The 26,276-nt window shown below is 38.4% G+C and overlaps 1 protein-coding gene across 12 annotated transcripts in view; it reads left to right on the top strand.

Moving 5' to 3' along the window:
- atp2b2 (ATPase plasma membrane Ca2+ transporting 2) overlaps nucleotides 1–26,276 on the top strand; it is a 177,544-nt gene that overhangs the window by 137,496 nt on the left and 13,772 nt on the right. For 10 of the 12 annotated variants that reach the window (XM_058373604.1, XM_058373600.1, XM_058373602.1 and 7 more), the window contains 13 exons: nucleotides 272–364; nucleotides 4,780–4,821; nucleotides 8,005–8,169; nucleotides 8,705–8,919; nucleotides 9,056–9,298; nucleotides 15,671–15,912; nucleotides 16,200–16,434; nucleotides 17,419–17,598; nucleotides 20,725–20,812; nucleotides 21,838–21,944; nucleotides 22,725–22,916; nucleotides 24,079–24,292; nucleotides 24,507–24,718. In XM_058373604.1, the coding sequence (XP_058229587.1) occupies nucleotides 272–364; nucleotides 4,780–4,821; nucleotides 8,005–8,169; nucleotides 8,705–8,919; nucleotides 9,056–9,298; nucleotides 15,671–15,912; nucleotides 16,200–16,434; nucleotides 17,419–17,598; nucleotides 20,725–20,812; nucleotides 21,838–21,944; nucleotides 22,725–22,916; nucleotides 24,079–24,292; nucleotides 24,507–24,718 (2,228 nt within the window). The remainder of the gene's footprint in view (nucleotides 1–271; nucleotides 365–4,779; nucleotides 4,822–8,004; nucleotides 8,170–8,704; nucleotides 8,920–9,055; nucleotides 9,299–15,670; nucleotides 15,913–16,199; nucleotides 16,435–17,418; nucleotides 17,599–20,724; nucleotides 20,813–21,837; nucleotides 21,945–22,724; nucleotides 22,917–24,078; nucleotides 24,293–24,506; nucleotides 24,719–26,276) is intronic. The other 2 variants (XM_058373607.1, XM_058373611.1) reach the window with 1 other exon arrangement.

Genomic DNA, 26,276 nt, shown 5'->3' with positions numbered 1-26,276 from the left:
CACTGCAGCCAAATAGGAGGCATATTTGCTAGATGATTGGAGAGATAAGATGGTTTGATTAAACTCCTGCTTGGTTGGAATGAAAGCCAGTAGCTGTATCTCTTTTTTTTTCCGGATAAGACTGAAGACCCTGATTTACATTCTGTATTCATTTGAAAGCTGCATATTAAAACTGTACTAAATCGTGGTTACGACACTCTTAACCATGTTATTTTTGTTCACTGTTGTTTGTTTATTTATTTATTTTTTTTGCCCATTTGGTACTCGCTAGACCACTCCCATCCCTCTTCCCACCCCATCGCAACAATAGCCACCGATGGTGCTGCAGGTGCAAATGCCCCTGGTAATGCCACCCTAGTCAATGGTAGGTTGAGAAGACCTCTGTCGCTCCTTTATGGCTTCATCCCTCTATTTGTCTCCTCCTTTTTTTTCCCCCTCTCTCTCTCTTTTTTTTCATGACTTACCTCTTTTGCAGACAGCCGTCCTGCTGCATGCCATCCTGAGTTTGTGACTTTCCTCTTTTCGTTTCTTCTTTGTAATACTTCTTCTTTGTTGTGTAGTGATAGATATCTGAATACAAGTGTTCCAGTAGAGGAGAAACTCTAGCAGCAAGCTGAATATGAATCAAATTCAACCCAGTAGAGTCGATTCTGCTGCAGACTTGTGGGGAAGGACTTACATTGCTTAGAAGAGTGCTTTTTATTTTATTCATCTATAGAAAACGTAGCTTCGCTGAATTTGCTGTGTGACAAGTGTGGGTCAGCATGGCCAGAGCGTGAAATCAAAACTGATCCTGTTACCTCGTGTCCTTGACTACATTGTGTATTCATGTGTATCAGTCACTGAAAAGACAGAATTCTGCTTCGTCAGATATCATACCTGTGCCTCAGGATCGCCTCCCACTAAATGGCCTCGGTTTTTTTTTTTTTTGTTTGTTTTTACATCAGTGTTCAGATACACTAAAAGGGTGTAAAAATGACTAATCATATCACAGCATGTTCCCCCGGCCCCTCCCTGACACCTAGCGCTCACGGAACACAAAATGCTGAATCAGCTCGACTGGCTGTCACTGAATTACTGACTAGAAAAGGACTGTCTCCTCCTTAGTCTATAGATTCGATTTAACTGTATTATCATTGTGCGGTGTACATATGAAATGCAGTTCACATCTAACCAGAAATACAATAAGAAGTTATAAGGTAGGGACCAGAATCACATAAAAAGAAAAGATTACATCCGATTCACCTCCCTCTCCAATATCAGTTGACAAACAGACATTTAAAGAGAAGACTCCAGTGAAAGAAAACAAAAGAAGTGTCCAGAAGTGAAAAAAGATAGATAGATAGATAGATAGATAGATAGATAGATAGATAGATAGATAGATAGATAGATAGATAGATAGATACTTACTTTATTCATCCCAAAGGGAAATTCACAGCTTCCAGCAGTATCCACAAACATGGGTAATAGATAAAATAGGAAGGAATATAACAAAAATACTAAAAAACCCAAATTAGGGTACAAAAATATAACAAAGAATATATATCAAGTAACAAAATATTACACAATTTAACGAAATATAGCAGAAAAATATTAAATACAGAGATTTAAGGAATAAATATGGAGAATTAGATGGAAAAACAAGATAAGAAATGTGCAAAACAAGTGTACTGCATACGAAAAGACTTCACGTTTAATCTCCTCGAGCCAATCAAATCAAAAAACCAAACCTGAATGTCGTGTTTCACCCTGGAGTACCTCATATTGTCAATTTAAAAGGGCCAGTTCACTTGCTCTTCAAATTCCATTATACAATATCACAACAATATTTGACCCAGTATAAGCTAATTAACAACAGATGACTTTAATTGAGCAATCTTATGTCACTAGAAATTGCTAATAGACTATTACATTGCTGATATTGTATGTTATATAACCAGGTAAGACGAAGAGCTCGGTTGAAGTTAGATGATGGTGTTTGAGATTTTGACTAGTTTAAGTTTAACTTTAAGCTCTGGCCTTGTAAACCTCGGCTGCCTGTCACTCTGCAAAATCTGAAAGCAAGAAAAAAGTGCAAAAGCAGGTTTAATCTAATTCAGTAGAATTGTCCTGATTTCCTGAATGATTATTATCCTTAAGTGAATCATATCAGTAGTGTGATAACTTTTCTGAATGTATCGTCAGTATGCAATACTGTAAAAAACTTCAAGTGTCATGCTATATCCTTGCCATATCTCCCACCCCCATTCTGCGGTGTGGTCAGACACAGCAGGGTGTCTGATCCAGGTATTAGCCTTGCATTTGCATTAAAAGGTTTTTTTTTAAATAATGGAAGGACAAATAGGTCAGGAACCAACAGAACATTACGTTACAAGTGTTGTTGTTTTTTTCTCTCTCTCTCTTGAGACAACATTTCTAACTACAAAAATTGTGCACTATAACAAGGTTGAAAACATTGTAATTCCAACAAACTACTGAAAAGTATAAGAAACAATGCAATTCTAAGGACAGAAGCAGCACAATGAGAACCTCAGCTTTTATAACCAGAAAACTGAAGTATTTTGTTTTCATTAGGATGTAAAATTCAAGCTTGTACTGTCAAGTTTACAAGACAAAACCCAACCAGATTTGTTTAACCAGTTGATTATTTATATGATCACACATGTTGTGTTATACAGTACTCATAATTAATCGTTCCCAGACAGAACCAGTATCTCCACTCCATCCAGTTGTGTCATGAGCAGATGCCAAAATGTCTGTCAGCTGGATCCTTTGATACTGAACAAACGTTCATTACTTTCTTTGCAGTGGGAACACACCTTTAGCGATATACAATCATTTATGTTATATTTTTCATCCATGCCATTTCTAAGCAATGCATTTAACACAGCTCACAGTGCGTTATGGGTAATGATACTGAAATTCCACTTCATTAATATGTCCACTAAATAAGTGTCCTTAAATTGGGATCCTTCATAAAAGATGGAGTAGGAATAGGAATGAGATATGACTAACATTTGAGACACATTCATACGAGAGCAAGCCGAGTGAAAAAACCTAGATCCAGGGCTGTTAGCACTTTAAATTGTTTTGGTTTGTCCGCTCTTACTTTCCTCTTCCGTTTCCTGAACATTTTTTAGCGTTTAGTCTCCCTCCATCCGTGGTGTTGCATGCCCATCCTCTTGTCCGTCTCTCCTGCATGTCCTGTGTGGTCGTGTACTGTTGCTTTGTCCCTCATGGTTGTAATGTTTGCGTGTTTTATATGTCCATGGAATATCTGAATAGCTTTTTCTCCTGTGCAGTTGATGTGTTAAACTCTTAGTCATAATGGAACAGTACACGTCCATGTTTAACGCCAAATCAGAAATAAGAACAACTTCTTTTTATTTTAGTTCATACAAACTCTGCATTTAAGACAAAATTCAGATATTCTTTGGCGAAAAGATAAAGGTATTAAACCTTAATTCTTTAAAGCAAAACTTTTTCTCTGCCACTGAAAATTTTGAGAACATGATATTATTCCTGTATTTTTTAGATATGAGTACCTGTGAAACTGGTACTTTTTCCCCGCTTTTCACCGACACAGAGCTGGTTCTGGTTCAGAGAAACAATTACAGATTTTTAGCGCAAACTGACAAGATTTTTGTCTTCTGGCTTTGAAAATATCTTTACCAAACCATATCTGAACAGCAGAAAGATATATTATAGAGCAGTGTATTGAACTGTTCCAAGATTGGTATATCCTATACCCAGTCTTCACACAAAAACAACCAGTATGAGCCTTTTCAGATTCCCTTTTGTGCCTCACACTGTTCAACTGCCCAATTCTGGATATGTGACCTAATAGTTTTCAGGATAAGATAAATGGCCTCCTCGCCACTGCTTGCTTAATTACGTGATGGTTGAGTCCCAACACTGTCGTTTTCTCTGGATTTAAACTCTGACTTCATTGGGACAGGACAGCACTTTAGACAATTACACAGCATCTGACTTTCCAGGCTACTGTGTACTTATTGATCTGGAAAATAATAAACTCATTATACTACCCAGCTATCGGTTTTATTCTATCGTCTAGCTGTCCACATGAATTATTGCTAATATTAACAAGTTATCAGCCACTAAGCTGTCATCAGTTGCCAGTAAATTGTCCATCGGACTGTTGGTTTGCAGATTACACAGATATCCTTATGGTAATTTGTCACATTTGGTGAACCGCATGTTTATCAATACATATTAGTGTATGTGACCGCTATGGACTCTGCATGACCTTTCTCTAAGCACCATGTGGGTGATTTCATCCAATAGGACAGGGTCTATAACATTAGGCAGGACCAAATGGTACATTTTATTTATTTCATTTATATATTTATTGTCAAGTGGAGATCGATTGGTTTTGGATCAGGCAGTGGCTCCATGTCGGTGAAAAACACTATAAGACATCTTCTGCAAAAGAATACCAAATGAGCACCAAATTTTAGCCCTAAAGCAAAACAGTCGGTGCTTTAATTTTGGCATTTTGAATATTTTTTTATGGCATTTTAAACATCAGCTGGCAGAGCCATCACACACACACACACAAAACAATCCCACACTGTACTTCAATACATCATAATGATACAACTGTGTGTTATGTATGTTACTGTCACTGAGATGTTGACGAAATGTTCATCTTCTGTCTTCCTTTTTTATTTTTGATTTCACTGTTGCGTCCCTGTGATGGATGTTTTATTGTCTGCTCTCTATTATTTTTGTTCCGTGTCTTGTATGTCTCCATCGTAGGTAAAATGCAGGATGGAAATATGGAGAACAACCAGACCAAAGGTAACCTACTTTCACTTTGAGCTCCTCTCACAGCTGGTTTATTTCCTCTTTTTTTTTTTATCCCCACCCACTGCCTCTGTTGTTGCCGCCCATTAACCCGACGTGTGTTTTCAGTGTTGTCGCTACTCATTCTGTCTGCTGCTTCTTCAGAGAGTGTCAAGATCACTCGATTATCCCAGTGATCAGTTTTTTTCTTTATTTTGTCTCACTCTGTCTGAAACTGGATTTATTCTAGAACTTTCTTTCTCTGTTTAGTTATAAAGTACTCTAATGTACGAGACTATGTATGGAAATACTATCCATCGGAATGGAATCAATATCTGTCTGAGTGTTCAAGCAGGTGTCTGTATAAATAGGTACATGAAGCATTTGTATATAGGTTGTGTGGAATATTTATAGTTCTTATAGTAGAGGCATGAAAATAAGGATGAAAATAAAGTTTATGCATAAATAACCTTCTATACGATTGCTTTGACATTCATATTTGGTCATTTGCCAGATGCTTTTATCCAAAGTAAAGCACAGAGGCATTTGCCAAAACAGTATTAGTAATATATTACAAATTCACACATTTACTCTTATGTACTCAATAAAGCCAGAATATGTTTGGTGTCTGAAGTTTGTCTTAGTTCTACGCTGATGATACACAGGCTATTAAGCTACAAAGTAAGAGATTTATATAGCTACCACACACAATATTATTTCCTCATTTATAAATGCTTCATCCCTGGACTTTCCTTCCAGATAATGATATAGACAGAAGTTCCAATCGGTTTTATATATTTATATTTGTAAGTATTTCATCCCTGTTGGTCCAGAGGGCCGCTCACTGCCGTGGCCCGGGTTTGATTCCCTGAACAGGAATCCAACCAATCCAGCCACTGAGGGGTAAACTTCTAATGCAGTTCCTAAGCCTGGATAAAATGGGAGGTTTGTGTCAGGAAGGGAATCTGGCCGAAAACCTGTGCCATAATCAAAATGTGCGGATCAGATGAACCGCTATGGAGACCCTGAACACAGAGCAGCTGAAGGACAACAACAAAATATTTATGATTATTTGACACAGATAATTTATGTTCCCAGTGAGCCGTTGCCTTGTGGTGAGTTAATATGGAAATGATTTAGACATGGGATCATTCTTGTGCAAAACTCGTGTGAATCTAGTAGAAAACTAAAGAGGCATATTTCAGACACTAAACATGTCAAGTAAAGAAATGTTGTGCGCATTTTCGTTTTTAGCCGAATTATTGCTTTCTGAAGAAAAATCGATGTCAGACAAGCCATGCCAAGTGCAAGATACTGTAGCTACAGGGACATTTTGTAAAGATCATATTGAAGTTTAGTGTAGACTGCTCACACATGCTGTATTTTGAGTGAAAGAGGTTCATGTTTGTAGCACATTTCTCTTACATTGCTATTTAATATAATGATGCTTTACAGTGGCAAACACCATCAGAGAAAAATATACTGTACAAGAAATATCCTTGTACAGTATATTTTTCTCTGACGGTGTTTGCCACTTGTCACCACAAGTAAAAACAGTAAAAAAATATAAACCTCAAAGAGTGTATTTACACTATATAGGCAAATGTTTGTGAGCACCTGGTGATCACAGATGAATATGGGCCTGTTGGAAGCACAGAATTGTCTAGAATAGATCTTTTAATGGTTTATCATAGAGATTTTGGTTCTTTGGAACTATAAGGCCTTCCTTAAACATCTTCCAGCATGACAATGCCCCTCTGCACACAGTCAGCCCTATGAAGACATGGTTTGACAAAGCTGAAGTGGAAGAACTTAAGTGTCCTGCACAGAGCCCAGACCTCAACCCAACTGACACATTTGGGACGAAGTGAAACAATGACTGTGTGCTAGATCTCACTATGCTTTTGTGGCCACAGCTACGCTCCAAAATCTAGTGGAAAGCCTTCCTAGAAGAGTGGAGGTTATTATAACAGCAAATGGTGACTTAATCTGGAATGGGATGTTCCGCAAGTACATATGGGTGTGATTATGAGGTGTTCACATACTTTTGGCCATACAGTGTATATTAACTTTTATTATATTGAAGGTTGCAGTGACTTTCGTAGACTTTGAAAGAGCGTATTAGTAGGATAGAATGATTGGTAACCAATTTCTTCTTTACCTTTTGAGGCTGTGACTGACATTCAGTTTAGCCTTTCTTTCTTTCTTTCTTTCTTTCTTTCTTTCTTTCTTTCTTTCTTTCTTTCTTTCTTTCTTTCTTTCAATGGTGCGTTTCCTTTCAACTGATACTTTTCCACTGAAGTCAACTTGTGCATTTTATTTCCTACTTTCCGAAGCCCCTTTCTGAATCTCTCACGTTTTCTATTTTGACTTTGAGCTGTCAGTGTCATGTTTTATTAAAAGATGTTTCTTGTATTGCCTGGCATTGCAGACTATAGGATCATTATCTATCTTGCTACAGATATTTGACTGCGTTATATAATTCTTTAAAGAAATGGTTTGCCGACAAAACAAATGAAAACAATGTTCACCTTCCTTAATTATACTCAGTCAAGTCATGTTTGATGTCTGTATTTATTTTTCCGTTGGAGTGAGTAGACTAATGGAAAGAAGTTCTAATGGATAGATTTACAAACTTCTTACTCAACTAACTGGATGGGTTTTGAGGTGTGTGTGTGTGTGTGTGTGTGTCTGTGTGTATGGAAAACCTTTTGGGTAAGATAGACTTCCATTAGATACAGAGTAAAACATGCCTTGGCTGAATAACCACATGGGGAAAACTGGGTAAACTTTCTTTTTTATTGAGCAGATATTTTAATTTGCTTTTAAATTAAAATTAAAGTATTGATCGTGTTCCTTCCATCGAAATTAAAATCAATGAATCCGTTTCATCTAATTAAACCCACTCTTTATTAATTTATCGAATTAATAATAAAGAAAAAAGGAATTCAGCTGTAACTGTAAAAGTTCTGATTGTATTATTTTAATCGAAATTGTATTTTTATGCAACAAGAATGAAAAACGGGCGAATATCTGAGTCATGGTCTACAGTACTTATTAAAGTCTGGTTCATGCTGTCTGTAAGTGGCTGCAGTAAGCAGCATGCGCTGGTTATAATAATCGGAAAAGCTGTGACTCAGCGGTTCTGAGATCAGTCTGACCTTCGCAGTGATGTTTCATCCCCTCTGATTATTACAGTGAAGAAGCAGGATGGAGCGGCGGCGATGGAGATGCAGCCGCTGAAAAGTGCCGAGGGCGGAGAAGCCGATGACAAGGAGAAAAAAAAATCCAACGTGTCAAAAAAAGAGAAGTCTGTGCTACAGGGCAAGCTGACAAAGCTGGCTGTGCAGATCGGCAAAGCAGGTGCCTTTTCTGTCTTACGGATACGATGGAATGAGTTGCTTCCTTTGCAGTGACCTGCTTTAATTCCATGCTCGGCTCTAAAAGTGATTAAAGGGAGTCAATTAAAATGTAAAATTAATATTCTTGACTTGTATCTTTTTGGAGAGCTGCTATCTGCTGAACAAATAGAACTGAATTGAATAATATCTCACCTGCTATTAGTTATTACAACATAATCTAGCGATAGTTTATCAATTATTCATGAATACAGTGTTTTTTTGTACTTTTTATAATACGATCTATCGATATTTCGAAATATTCTATTCGCTTTCCTTTTTAATCAGTAGTTGTCTCCGTTGTATTCGATACACAAGCAGCCTTAACTCACATAGTTGTCGTCTCCCAACAACAGATATTGTCTTTATTGTCCTAATCCTTACATTGTCTGTGTTTTGCGGCTTATGATCATAGATACGTAATTTGTAAAGTTCCAGTTGTAGCTACTAATTAAGTATTAGCTGATTGTTCACACAATACACACATGTTGCTTCCTCAGGTTTGGTGATGTCTGCCATCACGGTCATCATCCTGGTGCTCTACTTTGCCATTGACAACTTTGTCCTCCAGAAGAGGCCCTGGCTTCCCGAGTGCACTCCTATTTACATTCAGTATTTTGTTAAGTTCTTCATCATTGGTGTCACAGTGCTTGTTGTTGCTGTTCCTGAAGGCCTGCCCCTGGCTGTTACTATCTCTTTGGCCTACTCTGTTAAGGTATAACATGCATTTGTTTACAGTATACATGGGGAAGGTGGGGATGCATGATATGTGGGGTTTCAGCAAAATTTAAGTAGCATGAGAAAAAGCACTTTGCTTGGATTTTAATGTATGCGCCATTGCATGTTTGTAGAAAATGATGAAGGATAATAACTTGGTACGCCATCTGGATGCCTGCGAGACCATGGGCAATGCCACTGCTATCTGCTCGGATAAAACAGGCACTTTGACCACTAACAGGATGACAGCGGTGCAGCTGTATGTTGCCGATGTTCATTATAAAACCATCCCGGACCCGAGTTCAATCCCACCAAAAACTCTCGACTACCTGGTCAACGCAATATCTATCAACAGTGCTTATACTACCAAAATTCTGGTAAGATCCACATCTGTCCTTCTACTTGCGAAGTGTCTTAGATCAAACCAAAGACATTGATTCATTACAGAAATGTTATTCAAAATGAAAAAAAAAAAAAACAACCTTATGCAAAATACGCTAGAATACGATACGCTAGAAATTCACATTTGTTATACACATTGGAGATGCTTTTAAGCCTGTGTACCTCATCCCATAGCTTATGCTAAGTGACCTGCACTTGCACATTCGAACGTGATTGGCTGTTACATCGTATGATGCTATAACACTTGCTTGTCAACACAAATAAAAAATTTTCAAGATTCAGCTGCTCCTATTTCTGACAGAAATCAAGTAAAACTGCTGCTGAGATTATTTTCTTTTAACTGCAACTAAATCTTTTTGTGATTTAATGAATTCATCCATTCATTAATGGGAAGCAAACTGCAATAAAGGTCAACAGAATTAGGAAACCATGCATGTTTTTTTGCATTTATTAATATATATAATATACATAACATCTTTTCTGTGTTCATTTTATATATATTTATGTATTTATTTTTGACACAGGAAGTCAGTGGTAGTGGTGATTTACTGATTTACAGAACAGTCAGAGCTTTTTTTTTTCATCTGAGAAGGATTTCTCGCTTCCGCCTTCGCCCACGTCTGTTCGTTGCAGTGAGTTTTTGGAGTTATACTGTACATGTTCGAGCCAAGGTCGACTGAGAGAGCTGCAGGGTTGTCACCAGGAGGCATCTGATATGTCTAAATGGTAGTCCAGATGGTGTATAAAGATGGAGTCATGCTCTCAGTCATTCTGAGCATCGACATTCTGGCCTTGAACTGAACCAATTTGGTGAAAGCCTAATTAGAAAAAGGTTCTAGCCATCTTGCACAAAATCAAAAAGTGAATAGAGACAAAGCCAAAAACAATACCTGCCCCCCAGAGGGGCGGGACAAGAAGTTAATTGCTGTAGCAGAAATAACAAACTATAAAACTGAAACAAGAGGCTCTCCAAAAATGTTTTCATATAATTATATCAATTAAGTGATCTGTGTGTCACTGAAGGGTTAGGAGTCTTATGAGGTTCCTTATTTTTTTATTATAGTTCTGTTAAAATTATGAGAGCACAATTTCTTTGATTTCTTGTGATCAAGCTGCAAACTCTGAAAAAGGAAGACAATTAAAAGGAAAACATCACGCATATTGGCACATGATTGACTTCGATAAAGAATCCAATTATAAAATATAGAGATTAGAAAATAGTATTTAACTTACAGATATCATACATTGTGGCCTGATAAGAACTGACACATTGTGCAGTGTTAAATCTCCCAGCTGGACCACAGCAGGATGTTTAATACTCTCTTAATAAGGCAAAACCGGTTGAATTCCTGCAGGCACAAACACTGATGCTAAAATGAAATGGATAATTTGAACCGCTGTCCCTTGATGTATTGCAAATGAAGCCGCACATTAATTAATCCTTCTCAGAATCGCGTTGTAAAGTCAATATGAATGTGTTCTAAATTAGAAAAAGCTTCAAGCAGTAAAATGTAGAAACGGTTGTAACTCTTGCTCCACACACACAGAAAGTCTTGTTAACATGGGAGATGGCCTGCACATGGCAGCCCTCACACCAGACAGTGCTAATTGGAATCATCGCTTTCCAGCCATCTGCTTCGCAATTTAGAGTTGCATATTTTGTCATGGGAGACTGAGGTTTGTTACAACAGAGGGTTTTTTTTTTTTTTTTTTTGATCTGTTCAGTAGTTTCATGTTTCAGGCTACCCTTTCCTTCGTACAGTAACTTTTGTGATACTCCTTCATTAAGAGATCACATGCCTCATCTGATCGCTCGTATGTTCTCTATTCGTTTATCCGTCTCCGTTTGTGCGTCCGGACTCGGATCTCTCTCCATCTAGCTTTGATCCGTGAACTCAGCTGTAGTACAGGATACATTTTAGCTGCTTAAAAAAAGACATTAACTGAGCCTTTGATGTGATCAGACGATCTATACCTTGTGCCCTATGTCTAATTCCCTTAGATGGAGGCAGTATAGGAGCTCGAAAGCAGATCTTTCAGAGTCGCCCTCGCAGCAGGATAGCAAGACTTACATAACTCGTCTCTGGTGAGAAACAGAGAGACGGGAAAGCTTTGAAAAAACCACACAAAAGGAATACTTTGATATTTATATCATTTCAGCTGCATGCTTAATTCAGCCTGCAGTCAGCAAAAGCTTTTTGGCTTCCTCAGAGAGAGTCCGCCTCTTAAATGTTTTAATGTGACATTATGTAATCAGTACATGGCCTGCTCTTCACCCAGCAGCCTGTGCTCCTTTTATACACCATTTGCTGTCCCCCATTATGATGCCAAACAAAGAGGTGTGTCTGTCCTAATAAATTAAACAATCTAATTCATGCACAATACCACTGACACAGACCCTGAAGGCCAATTCATTATAATAAATATCTCCATCAGCACCAGCGCTATAACCAATGCAAACACCTATTGCCCAAACACTGATGACTCATCCTTAGTCCATAATTTCTGCCTGCATCTTTCTATCCCAATTATACATGGTGGGGACTTTAATGCAATCATTAACACTTGGGTAGACATAATATATAAATCATACAACACACTGAACTGCCAGTCCATAAATTAATACAATTTATGTATGGAAATTGGCCTGAAACAGCCAACTACTGATGAATTTACATTCTACCTAGCAGCTCAACACTCAAACAACTCTCAAACATCCACATATATTTTGAGTCAGTAAAAAATTGCTAGCTGTTAACCTTTTTCTGACAGATTTGAACAGATGTACCAGGAGTAAAAGTAATTTTGCTCATTCTATTAGGAAAAGTATTAAATCCAGTTGAAAGGTTTATAGAATTAGATAGCACATAACGCCACAAAACAAATGAAAATTAAATTGAAAAATTGACTAAAATTCCAATACAGAGAACTTTTTAAAAGACTAAGCTATGAAAACTTCCAGCGTAGTAATAAATCGATTGCTAACCTCATTAAATAAAACCATTAAAAAACAACAATCCTATTCAAGTAACTTAATAACTGACCATGCATGACCATACAGTCTCTGAAAAATCAGAGATGTCCAGGCTTTGCAGGTTTGCATTCCAACCAAGCAGGAGCTACACCTTATTCCACCTGTTTAATCTGTTCATCTTGGCCTTCAACTGACTAGCAGGTGGGGCTCCTGCTTGGTTGGAATGAAAATCTCTAACCACACAGGCTCTTTGCAGATGGAATCGGACACCCTGTCATAGATGATGGCAAGTAAAATCTCACAGAGTATCTCACAGACCTCTAACTGTATTCCAGTTGCCCGTAAAGTACTACTATTCCACATCATTTCCTTGTTGTCCAATGTAATTTACATATATAATTTAAAAGGCCTGCAGATCACTATCAAATAGCGCAGTGCTTTTCTGTCTAACTGTACAGGCATGGAGATGAGCAAGCTTCCTGGCACTGGCTCTCTTACAGATCTAGTATTTCAGCTTGCAACTGTCAAGTCATTCATGTATAACTTTAACCAATATGCTACACTTGCCACTAAATATGTAAATAGATTCTGATTACTACTGGGAATTCCACCGAAGGTTCAACAGACATTTGGAATCGGAGATACTGTAAAGGTTGAGATGCCACTCTCATGCACACTGATACTCTGACCTGTAGTGTGCATTGGATGCACTGAATTTCCTGGTCTGTTGATCTCGAGATGCCCTAGCCAGTGACCTTTGACTAGAGAGATCAGCTGAAACCCTGGTGTCACTCTGACTACACCCCATCAATTTTTGATTGTAGACTAGGTAGTATCTATGCCAACACCCTGTGTTTTTAAATAGAGCAGCTCTGTAGGTCAAATGGGCAAATGTTCCATTACAGTTCTGTCGAGCCAATATCACGTATGTGCTTGTTGTTAAGTGCGTTTAAGTTGATGTTGACTTGCAATGAACTTATGGGTGGGTCTCTGAAACTGTGTGGATAGACTAGTCGTCTCGGCCTTCAGTGAGTTAGCAGGTTTGTCCAGTTATTTGATGTTTTTGGCAGTCCACAGTATTCCAATTATTGTTTTTTTCTTTGTTTTGCTTTCAGCTGTCCAAAAATTTTGCATCAATTGTTCTGCAGAGCCATTTCACCAAGAGCAGTTTGTCATCCAATTTCTTGACTGCTTGTCATTTCTTTTTCAGTTATTGATCTAAGCAGGCTGAGTTTGCTTCTTATTTGTATTTCATCTTCTTTATCAGATTTTTAAATTACAATTAAAAGGCTTAATTACTTAATATGTCAGTAATAAACAATTATTTTATTAGTAACACTCACAGTAACTAGAAGATTACTGACTGCTTGAAGTTGATTGTTGGAAGAAGGAAAAAATAGGCAAGTGTAAGAATCTGAGTGACATTTGACAAGGGCCAAATTGTGATGGCTAGACGACTGGGTCAGAGCATCTCCACAACAGCAGGCCTTGTGAGGTGTTACCTGTATGCAGTGGTCAATAGCTATCAAAAGTGGTCCAAGAAAGAAAAACTGCTGGCAGGGTTGAGGGTGCCCATGGCTCATTGATGTGCATGGGGAGCGAAGGTTATCCCGTCTGGTCCGATCCCACAGAAGAGCTACTGTAGTGCAAATTGCTGAAATAGTGAGTGAGTGAAAGGTGTCAGAACGCATAGTGCATCTCAGCTTGCTGTAGACCGGTCAGATTGCCCATGCTGACCCCTGCCCTCCAGTGAAAGCACCTTCAGTGTATATGTGTATATATATAGCAATGCAAATGAATAAAAACTTTTTACCAGAGTACCAAAAAAATATTGTAGTATTATTTGAGTACCACTTGTATGTTATTTCATTTAAATAAGAATAAGTATAAGTTGTCTTTTCTTTACTTAATTAGTCATTTTAGAAGCTGGCTGAGATGCTGTAACACTTACAGAGCGATAGAGCCTACAGTCTGAATCACCAGAGATGGCTAGTATTGCATTGTGCAAATTAAAGGGTTTTTTTCTGCATTACCGTAGATAAGTGTTAATTATTTGTACTTGCACTATATTGCAGAAACTGGCCATGTCTTGGTCTGCGTCCAAACAAATGCACTGATTATTTATCCCACATAAAAGTTGGCATGAGTACAACGGATTGAAATGAATTTGATTTTCTGCACATACAGTCATGTAGTGCAATGGGTGCGCAGACAAAAATACTTTTCTAGAAATAGCTAGCATACACTGCCAAGTGCAAAAGTGCATGGAATCCAAAGGCGCTTCTTTTCACACTAAGCCCTGTGTCAAGGTGAAATCTCTCACTGTGTCACCTGGAAATCTGTCTTATATGCTGGGCAAAGTTGCTCATTCCGGCTGCAGCAGCACCATGTGGCTTGAGATTTTAGCCAAGTATCACTCTCAGGTTCCTTATGCTCAGCGATTCTCATTCAAGCAAGTCGGGAGTTGGCGAAATGGCTTGTTTCTGTCCCTTCGTGTGCTGGTGATGGGGTGATAATCAAAGAGGTGCTATGAAAATGACCTTATTGGGGAGAGCAGCCCTGGAAAAGAGGAAGTAATGCTGCCAATTTTCGCTCTGCCATATGCCAAGGCTCGCAGGAGTGTGTGATGCCCGGGGAGAGGACAGACGTTCAGCCAGGCGCTGCATGCCAGATCCGATCTCTTCTAAGTGTCCACACCTTCCTGTGGGACCCAATAGGGCTCTTGTGATCAAACAACAGGCTATTCAGTCTAAACAGTTTTAATTTAAATGCGTTTGTAGATGCTCTTGCTTTCTCTTTCTTTGTCTCTAGGGTGGTACTGTGTAATTATCGGTTTGTTTTTCATAGACAAGGCAGCACTGGAAGCATTTGCAGTTCTGTGACCTTGTGAATTGTCCTTACTGCTGGTTTAACAGTCTTTTATCAACGCCCATTGGTTTGTATTGGGCTAAATTGATCCTAAGGCAATATTTAGGTACCATATTTTGAAATCTTTACTCTTTGCATGATATTTCTCTGCAGTCAACCTAAGAAATGGCTTCAGTAAAGATTCCAGGAAGATATTAGTATTATTTTCTGTGTGATTTCTATTTGATCTACAATGCAACTGACTGTTTTTGAAGGCATTTATAGCTTTTCAATTTTACGCCCTTCTTGGGTGTACTTGTCCAAGTATTTTATTTTTAAGGGTTTTATATATATGGAATTATTATACACATGCATTCAAACTCTAAATAAGTTTGGACTATGTACCATTTAAGCGATTTCTACATGATATATATGCTTAAGTAATTGGCGCCAGTGACAGCACTAGGCTTCTACATTGTATATAATGGGTCTGATATCCAAAGCATCTTTTGGTTTTTTATTTCAGCCCCCAGACAAGGAGGGAGGTCTGCCCAAGCAGGTGGGCAATAAAACCGAGTGTGGCCTTTTAGGACTTGTGCTGGAGCTAAAGCGGGATTACCAGACCATTCGGAACCAGATCCCTGAAGAGAAGCTGTATAAAGTCTACACGTTCAACTCGGTCAGGAAGTCCATGAGTACTGTGGTTAAACTCCCTGATGGAAGCTTCAGGATGTACAGCAAAGGAGCATCTGAAATTATCCTGAAAAAGCAAGTGCCTTCTGGTTTTCACATTCCTAGGTTTCTTAACAGAACTTCACAATTAGAATAATTTACTCGCTCATTTAAATTGTTTTGCTTTTCAGTTTTGACTCACAGAGGGTATCATATCTTCAACATATCAAGTGTCTATTTGTATAAAGGGATTTCATGTTTAAAATAGACCCCCAGAAGAGAAATGTTGTGCACAGGTTAAACAATGCTTCTGTTTTACATACTGGACAAGAATGTTGAAAGTTAGTTTTCTAATTGATTTGAAATATTTGGCAATGCTCTAGGTGCAGTCGTATTCTAGACGATGCGGGTGAGCCCCGGGTTTTCCGACCTCGAGACCGAGACGACATGGTGAAGAAAGTGATTGAACCCATGGCTTGCGATGGTCTCAGGACCATCTGTGTGGGTTACCGAGACTTTCCTGGTGATCCTGAGCCAAGCTGGGATGATGAAAACATCATCCTGACTGACCTGACCGCAATCTGCGTGGTCGGAATTGAGGATCCTGTCCGACCAGAGGTGAGTTTTTGGTGTAATGTATTCTTCTTCTTCTTCTTTTATTATTATTATTATTATTATTAGTAGTAGTAGTAGTAGTAGTAGTAGTAGTAGTATAAGTAGCATTAAATGCTAAAATGAAAAAAATAATAATTATATTACATTACTCCCATGGTTTGGTAATTTAATTAGGTAGGTAAGAGTTGAATGACTAAATGAATTTCACATTGCACTGATTTGCCTGCACTTATATTTCTGTTTGTTCCACAAAAGCATAAAGACTTTAATTTTCAGCCATATAGATTACACCGCTCTCGCTTAATTAGCTGAAAGAAATATAAGATGTTAAATGAGATACAACACACTGTTTCTTTCTCTAAAAGACAGTGCAAGTCTGTCTTCATATACAGCCATTTTCTGCTCAGCCTTTAATTAGGCCTGAAATTTTAAACACATCCGAGCCATGAAGCCATTACATTACATGATCCAAAAACTCCAATCCCAACAATTTATTTATTTATTTATTTATTTATTTATTTACATAAATTAAGCCATTTTAACATCAAAAGCATTCATTTATGCAATCAAATATTTCTTAAACCATTCACCCAAAGTCATCAAAAGGGATTTATTAAAAGTCTTCTATTCTTGCAGTCATCATCAGGGTTGCCCTTATTCACTAATAAACCATCAGATACTTGAGAATCGGTAAACAAATCCATTTGAGTTAAAGGTCTAGTGTTACCTGTCACCTTCCTCTTCCACTGTTAATTATTGATGAAGCTCTTCCTCTTCTATCTGCCCCTAATGTGTGGTCAGACCAAACATGATTAAAATTTACCTGGCAACAAAGCTAAGCCACTTACATTCAAAAGGCCCTATAAGGAATGAATCAGTTCCTTTTTATTTAACATTGACTCTAGTTCATATACAATTGTTCATATTGCATTCATAGTTGGTATAATTCTCTTCATTTCTAAACAGTTGTCTACTTTATGCCCGCAGGTGCCAGAAGCTATTCGTAAGTGTCAGCGTGCTGGCATCACCGTACGGATGGTGACTGGTGACAACATCAACACTGCCAGAGCTATCGCCATCAAGTGTGGCATCATCCACCCTGGAGAGGACTTCCTGTGCATTGAGGGCAAAGAATTCAACAGAAGGATTCGTAATGAAAAGGGAGAGGTACTGTATACACATACAAAATGTGTATATATATATATATATATATGACCAGACACTGCTTTCAGATGATGCTCAACACTGACACTCACATAAAGAGCTTCCAGCTATTGTCAATGTCAAACTTATTTATACAACACCATTAAATAGGAACTAGAAGGCACATCATGTGACTCAAATGGGAATAAAACCGGGGCAGTACTCCACTTGTAAGATGGACTGAGGAAGAGGTTAAATTTGTAGTTCTAATTGAAAAGCTTATGCACTGCAATAGACAGTCCTTCTCCTTGGGACAGAAAATCCAGCAGCTGTTTGTCTTACACATTGGTCTGCAACATGAAGGGGAAGGATATATCAGGGAAGTGAAGCAGGAAGCAGAAGATACTATTAGTTGGTTGACCTAAGTGGAAGCCCAGGTATTGTACTATACCTCCATGCTTCCATTTGCATACATCTTAAGGGCTTTAGAAACTGTCAAGGGCTTGCCTCAAGGACATGAGTTTGCCCTCACATGCTGCATATGACACTAACAACCATTGCTATAGATTTTTCTCTAAATAGGTTTCAGCATATGCACAGTGGGGCCATAGAATGTGGTCCATTAGTCATGGGAATGTAGCCAGCACACTCTGAAGAGCCCAAAGTGTGACAAATTGGTGCAGCCAAATGTGTGTGGAGAAAGCCATTTTTCCTTGGAATTTGACAAGTCCACCTGACCAAAGTCCTTGATCAAATTCATGGGTTGAGTAAAAACGAGCCATGCCTAACCATTCCAGATGCTCGTTAATACAATGCATTGGAAACAGCAAAAGAAACAGGATAAACATTGAGGATATCCATGCAGTAATGGTTCACCCTGGCTGGCTTGGGCTCAGACCACACAGTGTGATTGTTCCAGTCACTGTAGGACTCTCCCTTTCTCCAATCTTTAACATTTCCACCTATTCATGTTCAGGCAAGTGATATAATAGCCTGCACACAGCCACACTGGAGGGAGTCACTGTATTCTATTATGTCAGCATAGGGGACTGGAGAAAACACCTCATAAAACTGGGCTGCAATTTACTAACCTTTGCTCTTTGGTACAGTAAAAGATGGTCTTCAAGTGGTTTTAGAGTGGGATCTGATGCTTTTGAATGCTCTCATCCCAAATCCTGTCTCTCTGCCACTGCCAGGAACAATAGAGCCTGCCTCTCTTCAGTGTTGAGGAGATTGAGGTAGTGGGAAATCTTCCATGTGTCTTGGTTTCCCTACCCTGTGACCTTGAAGGGTCTGTGCAAATTGAAGAGTCGTTTTAAGCTAATGGAGGGAGGTAATATGAGTACTTTATGGCCTGGTACAAGTAGTATGGTTAGGGACTTAACTTTTACTAGGTATTGAACCATAAATCCAGCTATTTTTATTATGTCCAACACCCTATGGGGCTTATTACTGTATAATATATTGGGAGAAAATCCTCTGGTGGTCTAGGGCACTTCCCAGACCACAAATATGGCTTCCCACTATATTTGAGATTGACCACAGGGGCACTGCTTCAGGATACATCACATGGTCCTTGAGGACTAATATGAAGCCATGTCCCAATGAACCGCAGCTGGCCATGCTGTTCTAATGGCCGTGCTGGCCAAGGCAGCGTCCTACAGCTCTGTCACTTTCACTCCTTTCTGGTCACAGTCACACAGTGTACCAGGAAGTGTGTCTTCACACCCACACCACCCTCCTTGTTGACTCCAGGTCTCCATGTAGTCCACTGCTAACTGAACAAACTCTAAACGATCTGCTTCCAGTGTTACCGGGTGGAACAGTTTGGGACTGACCTCCACCTTTGTTTTATGTTTTTGACCAATGTACTTTGGCACACATATTTTGTTTGGCACCAAATTATATGTATACATATCACTGTGAATACACCTCAACTTCACCTCTACTGCCTTGTCTTGAATCATGATTCAAAGGATCAGGCCCTGGCTGTCTGCAGTCCCAACACACCTGCTTGGGCCTCATTCCAGCTCTCGGCTCTGGATCAACTGTGGCACCCTGGGAAAGAGAGGGGAGAAACGAAATAGACACAGTGCCAGAAATAAACCTGATCTATTGAGCATGTGTAAATTTTAACCTGAAGTTCAATTTAGATTTTTATTGTCTTCAATTCATTTAATTCACTTTATATTCATTACGTTTTTAGTGCCAATTAATACATTTTCAGAATTTGCAGACATTACCAGCAACATTGCAGGTGTCTCTTCTGAGATCAGTCTCTCTTATGTATAAAGCAGTTCATTTATTTATTTATTTATTTTAGCAATATGAGGTGTACAAGACAGTGGTGAGACTGGCCGTACTGTATAGTTTAGAGACAGTGTCACTGAGGACGAGACAGGAGTCAGAGCTGGAGGTAGCAGAGCTGAAGATGTTGAGGTTCTCTTTGGGAGATTGGACAGGATTAGGAACGAGTACATTAGAGGGACAGCTCATGTTGGACGTTTGGGGGACGAAGTTAGGGAGGCCAGATTAAGATGGTTTGGACATGTTCAGAGGAGGGAGAGTGAGTACATCGGTAGGAGAATGTTGGACATGGAGCTGTCAGGCAGGAGGCAAAGAGGAAGGCCGAAGAGGAGGTATATAGATGTAATAAATGAGGATATGAAGCTAGTGGGTGCAAGTGTTGAGGATGCTGAAGATAGGGATAGGTGGAGAGAGATGAATCGCTGTGGCGACCCCTGAAGGGAAAAGCCGAAAGAAGAAGAAGATTTATTTTAGCAATATCATTTATAAAGTTCCTCCAATTTTGTGTTAAAGTTGTTGCCTAATCTCCGCAGCAATGTCATTAGTAAAAAATACTTCTGGCTGCCACTGCCATCTTAAGACTTTGGCTTTGGAGGACCAAAGCAAATCAGTAAATCTTATTCAAACACCCATAATAATCAGCGAAATAATTACATTGTACTGCCATAGCTCAGTTTTCTAGCATCCTCTTATGAGTATAATTCTAATTACACCCACGCTCATGCTAACAAGTAAAGGCTGTAACACTATGATGATGACTTTAGATACTTAGGATTGTGTTTCATTTACACTTGCAGGGATTCAGACCACCCTAATAGCTTATTGTGTGCATGTTTTCTGTAGGTTGAACAAGAGCGCATTGATAAGGTTTGGCCTAAGCTGCGAGTGTTAGCCCGGTCCTCTCCAACAGACAAACACACGCTTGTTAAAGGTGAGAAAATCTGCATTATCTGTTAATTACATTGAAATGTTCTGTCTTTTATTTTATATATATTTATAATTTTATATAAAATAATAATGAATGACCAGAGATGTTCTGTTTTACTGTCTTGTCTTATGTAGTAATATGTGAAGCACTTTCGAAACGTTAAATAATGTTTTTTAAATTAATCTAAAGGTAATAAATAAACATATTAGTCCCTGTCAGGAAAGAATGACTGACAGAACATCTTTTTTTTTTTTCTCTTAAAATGTGATTTCTTTTCATTTTCTCTGAAAACATCTTTGCACCTTTATTTATGGAGAAACCATAAAGTTAACATAGAAGTTAATACTTGAATGAATTGACGCTGCTGATATTCTAAAACAAATAATGAACACCTGTGTTAGCTTAGCAAGCTCTTAATGAATAAGTTTATGCTAATTAATAGGCGGAATTCATAATGAAGGCTGAGTATTACATGCCAATGTTGACAACCGCTACTGTAAAGCTGATTATTAATTCGGAGTAATTTATACTTCAGTTCATGTGCGCTTATTTTAATTGTGGATAGAATAAACACTAATTATCACAGGTGTATTTATTTCATATGTTGTGTCAATTATTTTATTAACATTATTTATGGTGTATTAATGCTGATTTGTTCATGTTGAGTTAATGCCAACTTTAATATGAAACCATTGCACCTAACTGCAGTTGTGTAGAAGACAACACAAAACAGTATTTGTGTATTGTTATGTGAATTGTGTCATATAGCTAGAGCATGTATATGCTTGTATATACAGAGTGTGGCTCAGGTTGAGGAATAATTTTAATAATGTAGCAGTTTACCAATTATGTGCATACCCTGCTGTTTATTATTGTTATTATTATTTTTATTATTATTATTGTTGTTGTTGTTGTTGTTATTATTATAATTATTATTGTTATTATTATCATTATCATTATTATTATCATTATATTATTATTGTTGTTGTTGTTGTTGTAGCTTATCCTGTAATGATGCTGTCTCTCAGGTATAATTGACAGCACACTGGTGGATCAGAGGCAGGTCGTGGCTGTAACAGGAGATGGTACCAATGATGGACCTGCTCTGAAAAAAGCGGATGTCGGCTTTGCCATGGTATATTCCACCTCAGCCATAACCACACTTCAACCATAGCCGACCCAGCTGCTCAGTCTTTTTTCTGCCAGGAGAGGAAAATCAGGCTGCTATGCTGTAATTCCATCCTTGAGTCTTTGCGTTCTCCTGTGCCACCCAAATTCAGGCTGTCCTCATTTCCCAGCTAACGTCACGCTGACACACAGCATCACGCCATTTTGTGTCCTCCAGATGAAAAAAAAAGTGCAGCAGTGCCCCCTAGTGTGCTCTTTAAGCAATGGATTGGTTCAGATAGTTGGAGGATCAGTTGTCCTGCAATTTCAAGTCTGCATTTTGCTGCATTTCGTCTGTAAACAATTATATTATGTGTTTTCAGTTGAATAACAGGCAAAGATTTCATCACCTCTAAAGCTTGAAAGTTAAGACTATAGCTCTGTGTTTCTGCTCAACAAACCAAGACCATCTTCAGAGATCCTGCTCACATAGATGTCATATAGATAGGCCGTCGTCACTCTCACTGTTCCGTTTGCTTCACTTGGTTCAGCAGTACTCAAATTTAAGTGGCCAGTAATAAAAAAAAAGAAGTTGCTAGGCATGAGCTCTCTCTTTGAAAGTTTCTCTGTGACATATGTGACCATGATGTCCTAGGATCTCACTGCCTTCTGTCCCTGGTTAAAGACAAAATGTTCAAAATGATTCTCTTATTTTCTCCAGATTTTCAATCTCAGTTCAAACTTTCAACCTTACTTAATTGTAATATGAAGTTTTCTCTTTATTAAAATCTCCTTATTTTAATTGCAGGGAATTGCAGGCACAGATGTGGCCAAGGAAGCCTCGGACATCATCCTGACGGACGACAACTTTTCAAGTATCGTGAAAGCAGTGATGTGGGGACGCAACGTCTACGACAGCATCTCCAAGTTCCTGCAGTTCCAGCTTACCGTTAACGTGGTGGCTGTGATCGTGGCATTCACTGGAGCTTGTATTACACAGGTTATACTGATATGCAAGACATTTGTGAAAAACTATTATTCACATATTCACATTTCACTTCTACTTACTTTTTTTTTGCAGTAATTCAATTTGATCATAAGCGTTTAAAAGATTTGGCAAAATATATATATATATATATATATATATATATATATGTATGTACCAGCAAATACTGTAAAACTGCTGTGGATCAGTAGAACTTTTTTACATTTTAAACCATTCTGCAGTAACTTTATAATATAATCGGTTATCGTAATCCAGCAATTAAAGGACATATTCTTAACATGGCTACAGTAACACAAATCGTAATAATACTGGGCCAAGGCCAGTGACCTAGTTCCAGCCTTCTGTAATAACTTCCTGAATTTCCTTAAGGAACACTGGCCTAGAAAAATCAAGGTAAAGGTTATTTCTACTCTACATTGAGCTGCAGACCATTTTATCAAAGTTTACCCGTCAATATACATGCAGGATTACTGAATATAGAAGCTGTTGCTCTGCACAGGTTCTCACAATGGTAAAAAGGAAAGCTATATGCTTTTTAAACATACTTTTTCACATAGAATTCGCAAAAATGATCAAAATCCCCGAAGCCATTTCATCATTATTTATTACTCAAATAGATGTTGTGAGCATTAGACAGGCCAGTTGTTTCAATTGTGGAAGAAATTGCAGAGATAAGACAGACATTGTAGTCCCATGTCCCATGAGGACTATGACCAGATTCACACATGATTCTCTTACTGCTTATAACATCATTTATACTATTATTGCAGCACACAGCATAACCTCCCATGAGATCCATCTCAGTTCTGTCTTACTGTCCAATAACTTTCTTTATCATTTTTGAATAGGATATTTCTAGTTTTAGACATCCGGCTTAAAGAGAATGGTACAATAGTTGGTACAATGGTACGATGCGATAGTTTTCAATAATGTTCCAGATTGTTCAGAACATTATTCCTACAGGCCACAGGGTATTTAAGACATAAAAGCCGCATTTATATTTACAGTATGGTATTTTCACCAACAGAGAGACTTACATTTTCATTTCATTTTTATACACCTGAGCAGTTGAGGTTTAAGGGCCACAACCTTCTGATCCAGTGTCTTACCCACTTCCACTTCATATCTCTGACCACATTTTACCTCTTTTTGTCAGGATTCTCCACTGAAAGCTGTTCAGATGTTATGGGTGAACCTCATCATGGACACTTTTGCATCCCTGGCTCTGGCCACGGAACCGCCGACTGAATCTCTGCTCATGAGGAAACCGTACGGCCGCAACAAGCCTCTCATCTCCAGCACCATGACCAAGAACATCCTGGGCCACGGCATCTACCAGCTTATCATCATTTTCTCTCTTCTGTTTGTGGGTATGTCTTTCGCATAGAGTAGCAATTGTATATATTTTATAAATGATGATTGCCCCGATTATTCTTTAAGGGCATGCTTTCTGTAAATGCCTCCTGAAATCTAGAGGAGATTAGATGTTTTCAGGTATTAACCGGTAATACAGAAAATATAGAACTTTTACTACGCAGAAAGAAAAAAAAATCTATTTCTGATTGCATAACCACTTTTGTGTAGGCGAGCAGGTCTTTGACATCGACAGTGGCAGGAACGCACCTCTGCACTCGCCTCCATCTGAGCATTACACCATCATCTTCAACACCTTTGTCATGATGCAGCTCTTCAACGAGATCAACGCCCGCAAGATTCACGGCGAGAGGAACGTGTTTGATGGCATTTTCCGAAACCCTATCTTCTGCACTATTGTTCTGGGCACTTTTGCGATTCAGGTAGAATAACCTCAAATGCAGTTTTTTGATTATTTATTTTACTAAATTAAAGTTGTTCTTATTAAAGGTCAAGTGTTTAATACTTGTTACTGATTCTTAAATTTGCATTACAATTGCATTGATTTGATAAAAAATTTTACTATGACATTTTGTCAATCACCATTATGTATGGTATTGACTTGGTATTATGGTACTGGTTTTATGGTATGTATTATGTATAAGCTCAGTTTTTATGCCACAAAATAGGCTTGGATGTTCACTCTATGGTCAAATGTTTTTGGTCACATAGTCATCAAACCTACACTATATTGCCAACCGTTTTGGGACACCCCTCCAAATCATGTGTTCCAGTAAGAGTTCCTCCACACCTAACTCGCTCATCCATGTCTTTATGGACCTTGCTTTGTGCACTGGTGTCCAGTCATGTTGGAACAGGAAGGGGTCATCCCCAAACTGTTCCAACAAGTTGGGAACATGAAATTGTCCAAAATGTCCTGGTATGCTGAAGCACTAAGAGTTCCTTTCACTGGAACGAAGGGGCCGAGCCCAACCACTGAAAAAACAACACCTGAATTCAATGATTTGGAGGGGTTTCGCAAAACTTTTGGAAATATAATGTATATGTGGTTGCCACAATTTCCACAAAATTGAAGCACATAATTGCATAGGATATCTTTATATGCTGTAGCATTACATTTCCCCTTCGTTTGTACTTAGACTAAATATGTTCCTGCATCATAATGCGACTGTGCACAAACCAAAGTCATGGTTTGTCAAGGTTGGAGTAGAAGAACTTGAGTGTCCTGCACGCCTCAACCAAACTGAACACCAATTGCACCCCAGACTTCCTCACTGCCTGACCTCACCAGTGCTCCTGTGGCTGGATGAACACAAATCCCCACAACCACACTCCAAAATCTAATAGAAATCCATCCCAGAAGAGTGGAGGTTGTAATAATTTTTACAGCAAAGGGGGGCTATATTTGGAATGGATTTTCAGCAAGCACATATGGGTGTTCACAAACTTTAATTTGTGTAGTCAATTCTGGATCAATATAAAAACATCCAACTTGATGATGTTAGTGATGAACAAAGTTATACTAAGTGTTTAGATAATCTTCAGCAAAATGTAGACCTTCTTTGGTCATTGAAAATGCGACGTAAACAATGTAAGATGTTGCTTCAGGATATCAGCTTTGTTTCCACAGCAGGAACGTTAGGAGCTCAGGGAGTTTTCCAGGAATCATTTTCCAAACAGGGCCAAATTTAGTGTCTGGGTTGTAGTTCCTGGTACTTTTTATTTCCCATTGCAGAGTGTGTGCTTTCTGTGGACGAGAAACTAATAGGTGGAATTGTGCTGACTTGAAAACATTAAGTTTACACAATGTTTCACAAAGGTTTTGAACCTTACAGGAATTGTACCTGTAATAAGAAAGAGATAGGCTAATAGGAGCAAATACTAATCTAGGGCTTTTGATAGGAGGGAAAGCAGGAAGATAACCAGAAGACTAAAAGAAACAGAAAGCTTCTGTTTCCCAACTTATATAATCTTCTGTGT

The sequence above is a fragment of the Hemibagrus wyckioides genome, linkage group LG21, assembly GCF_019097595.1.
Source record: "Hemibagrus wyckioides isolate EC202008001 linkage group LG21, SWU_Hwy_1.0, whole genome shotgun sequence".
NCBI lineage: Eukaryota > Metazoa > Chordata > Actinopteri > Siluriformes > Bagridae > Hemibagrus > Hemibagrus wyckioides.
The sequence above is the reverse complement of the archived record's forward strand: the minus strand, read 5'-3'. Positions and strand labels throughout refer to the sequence as shown.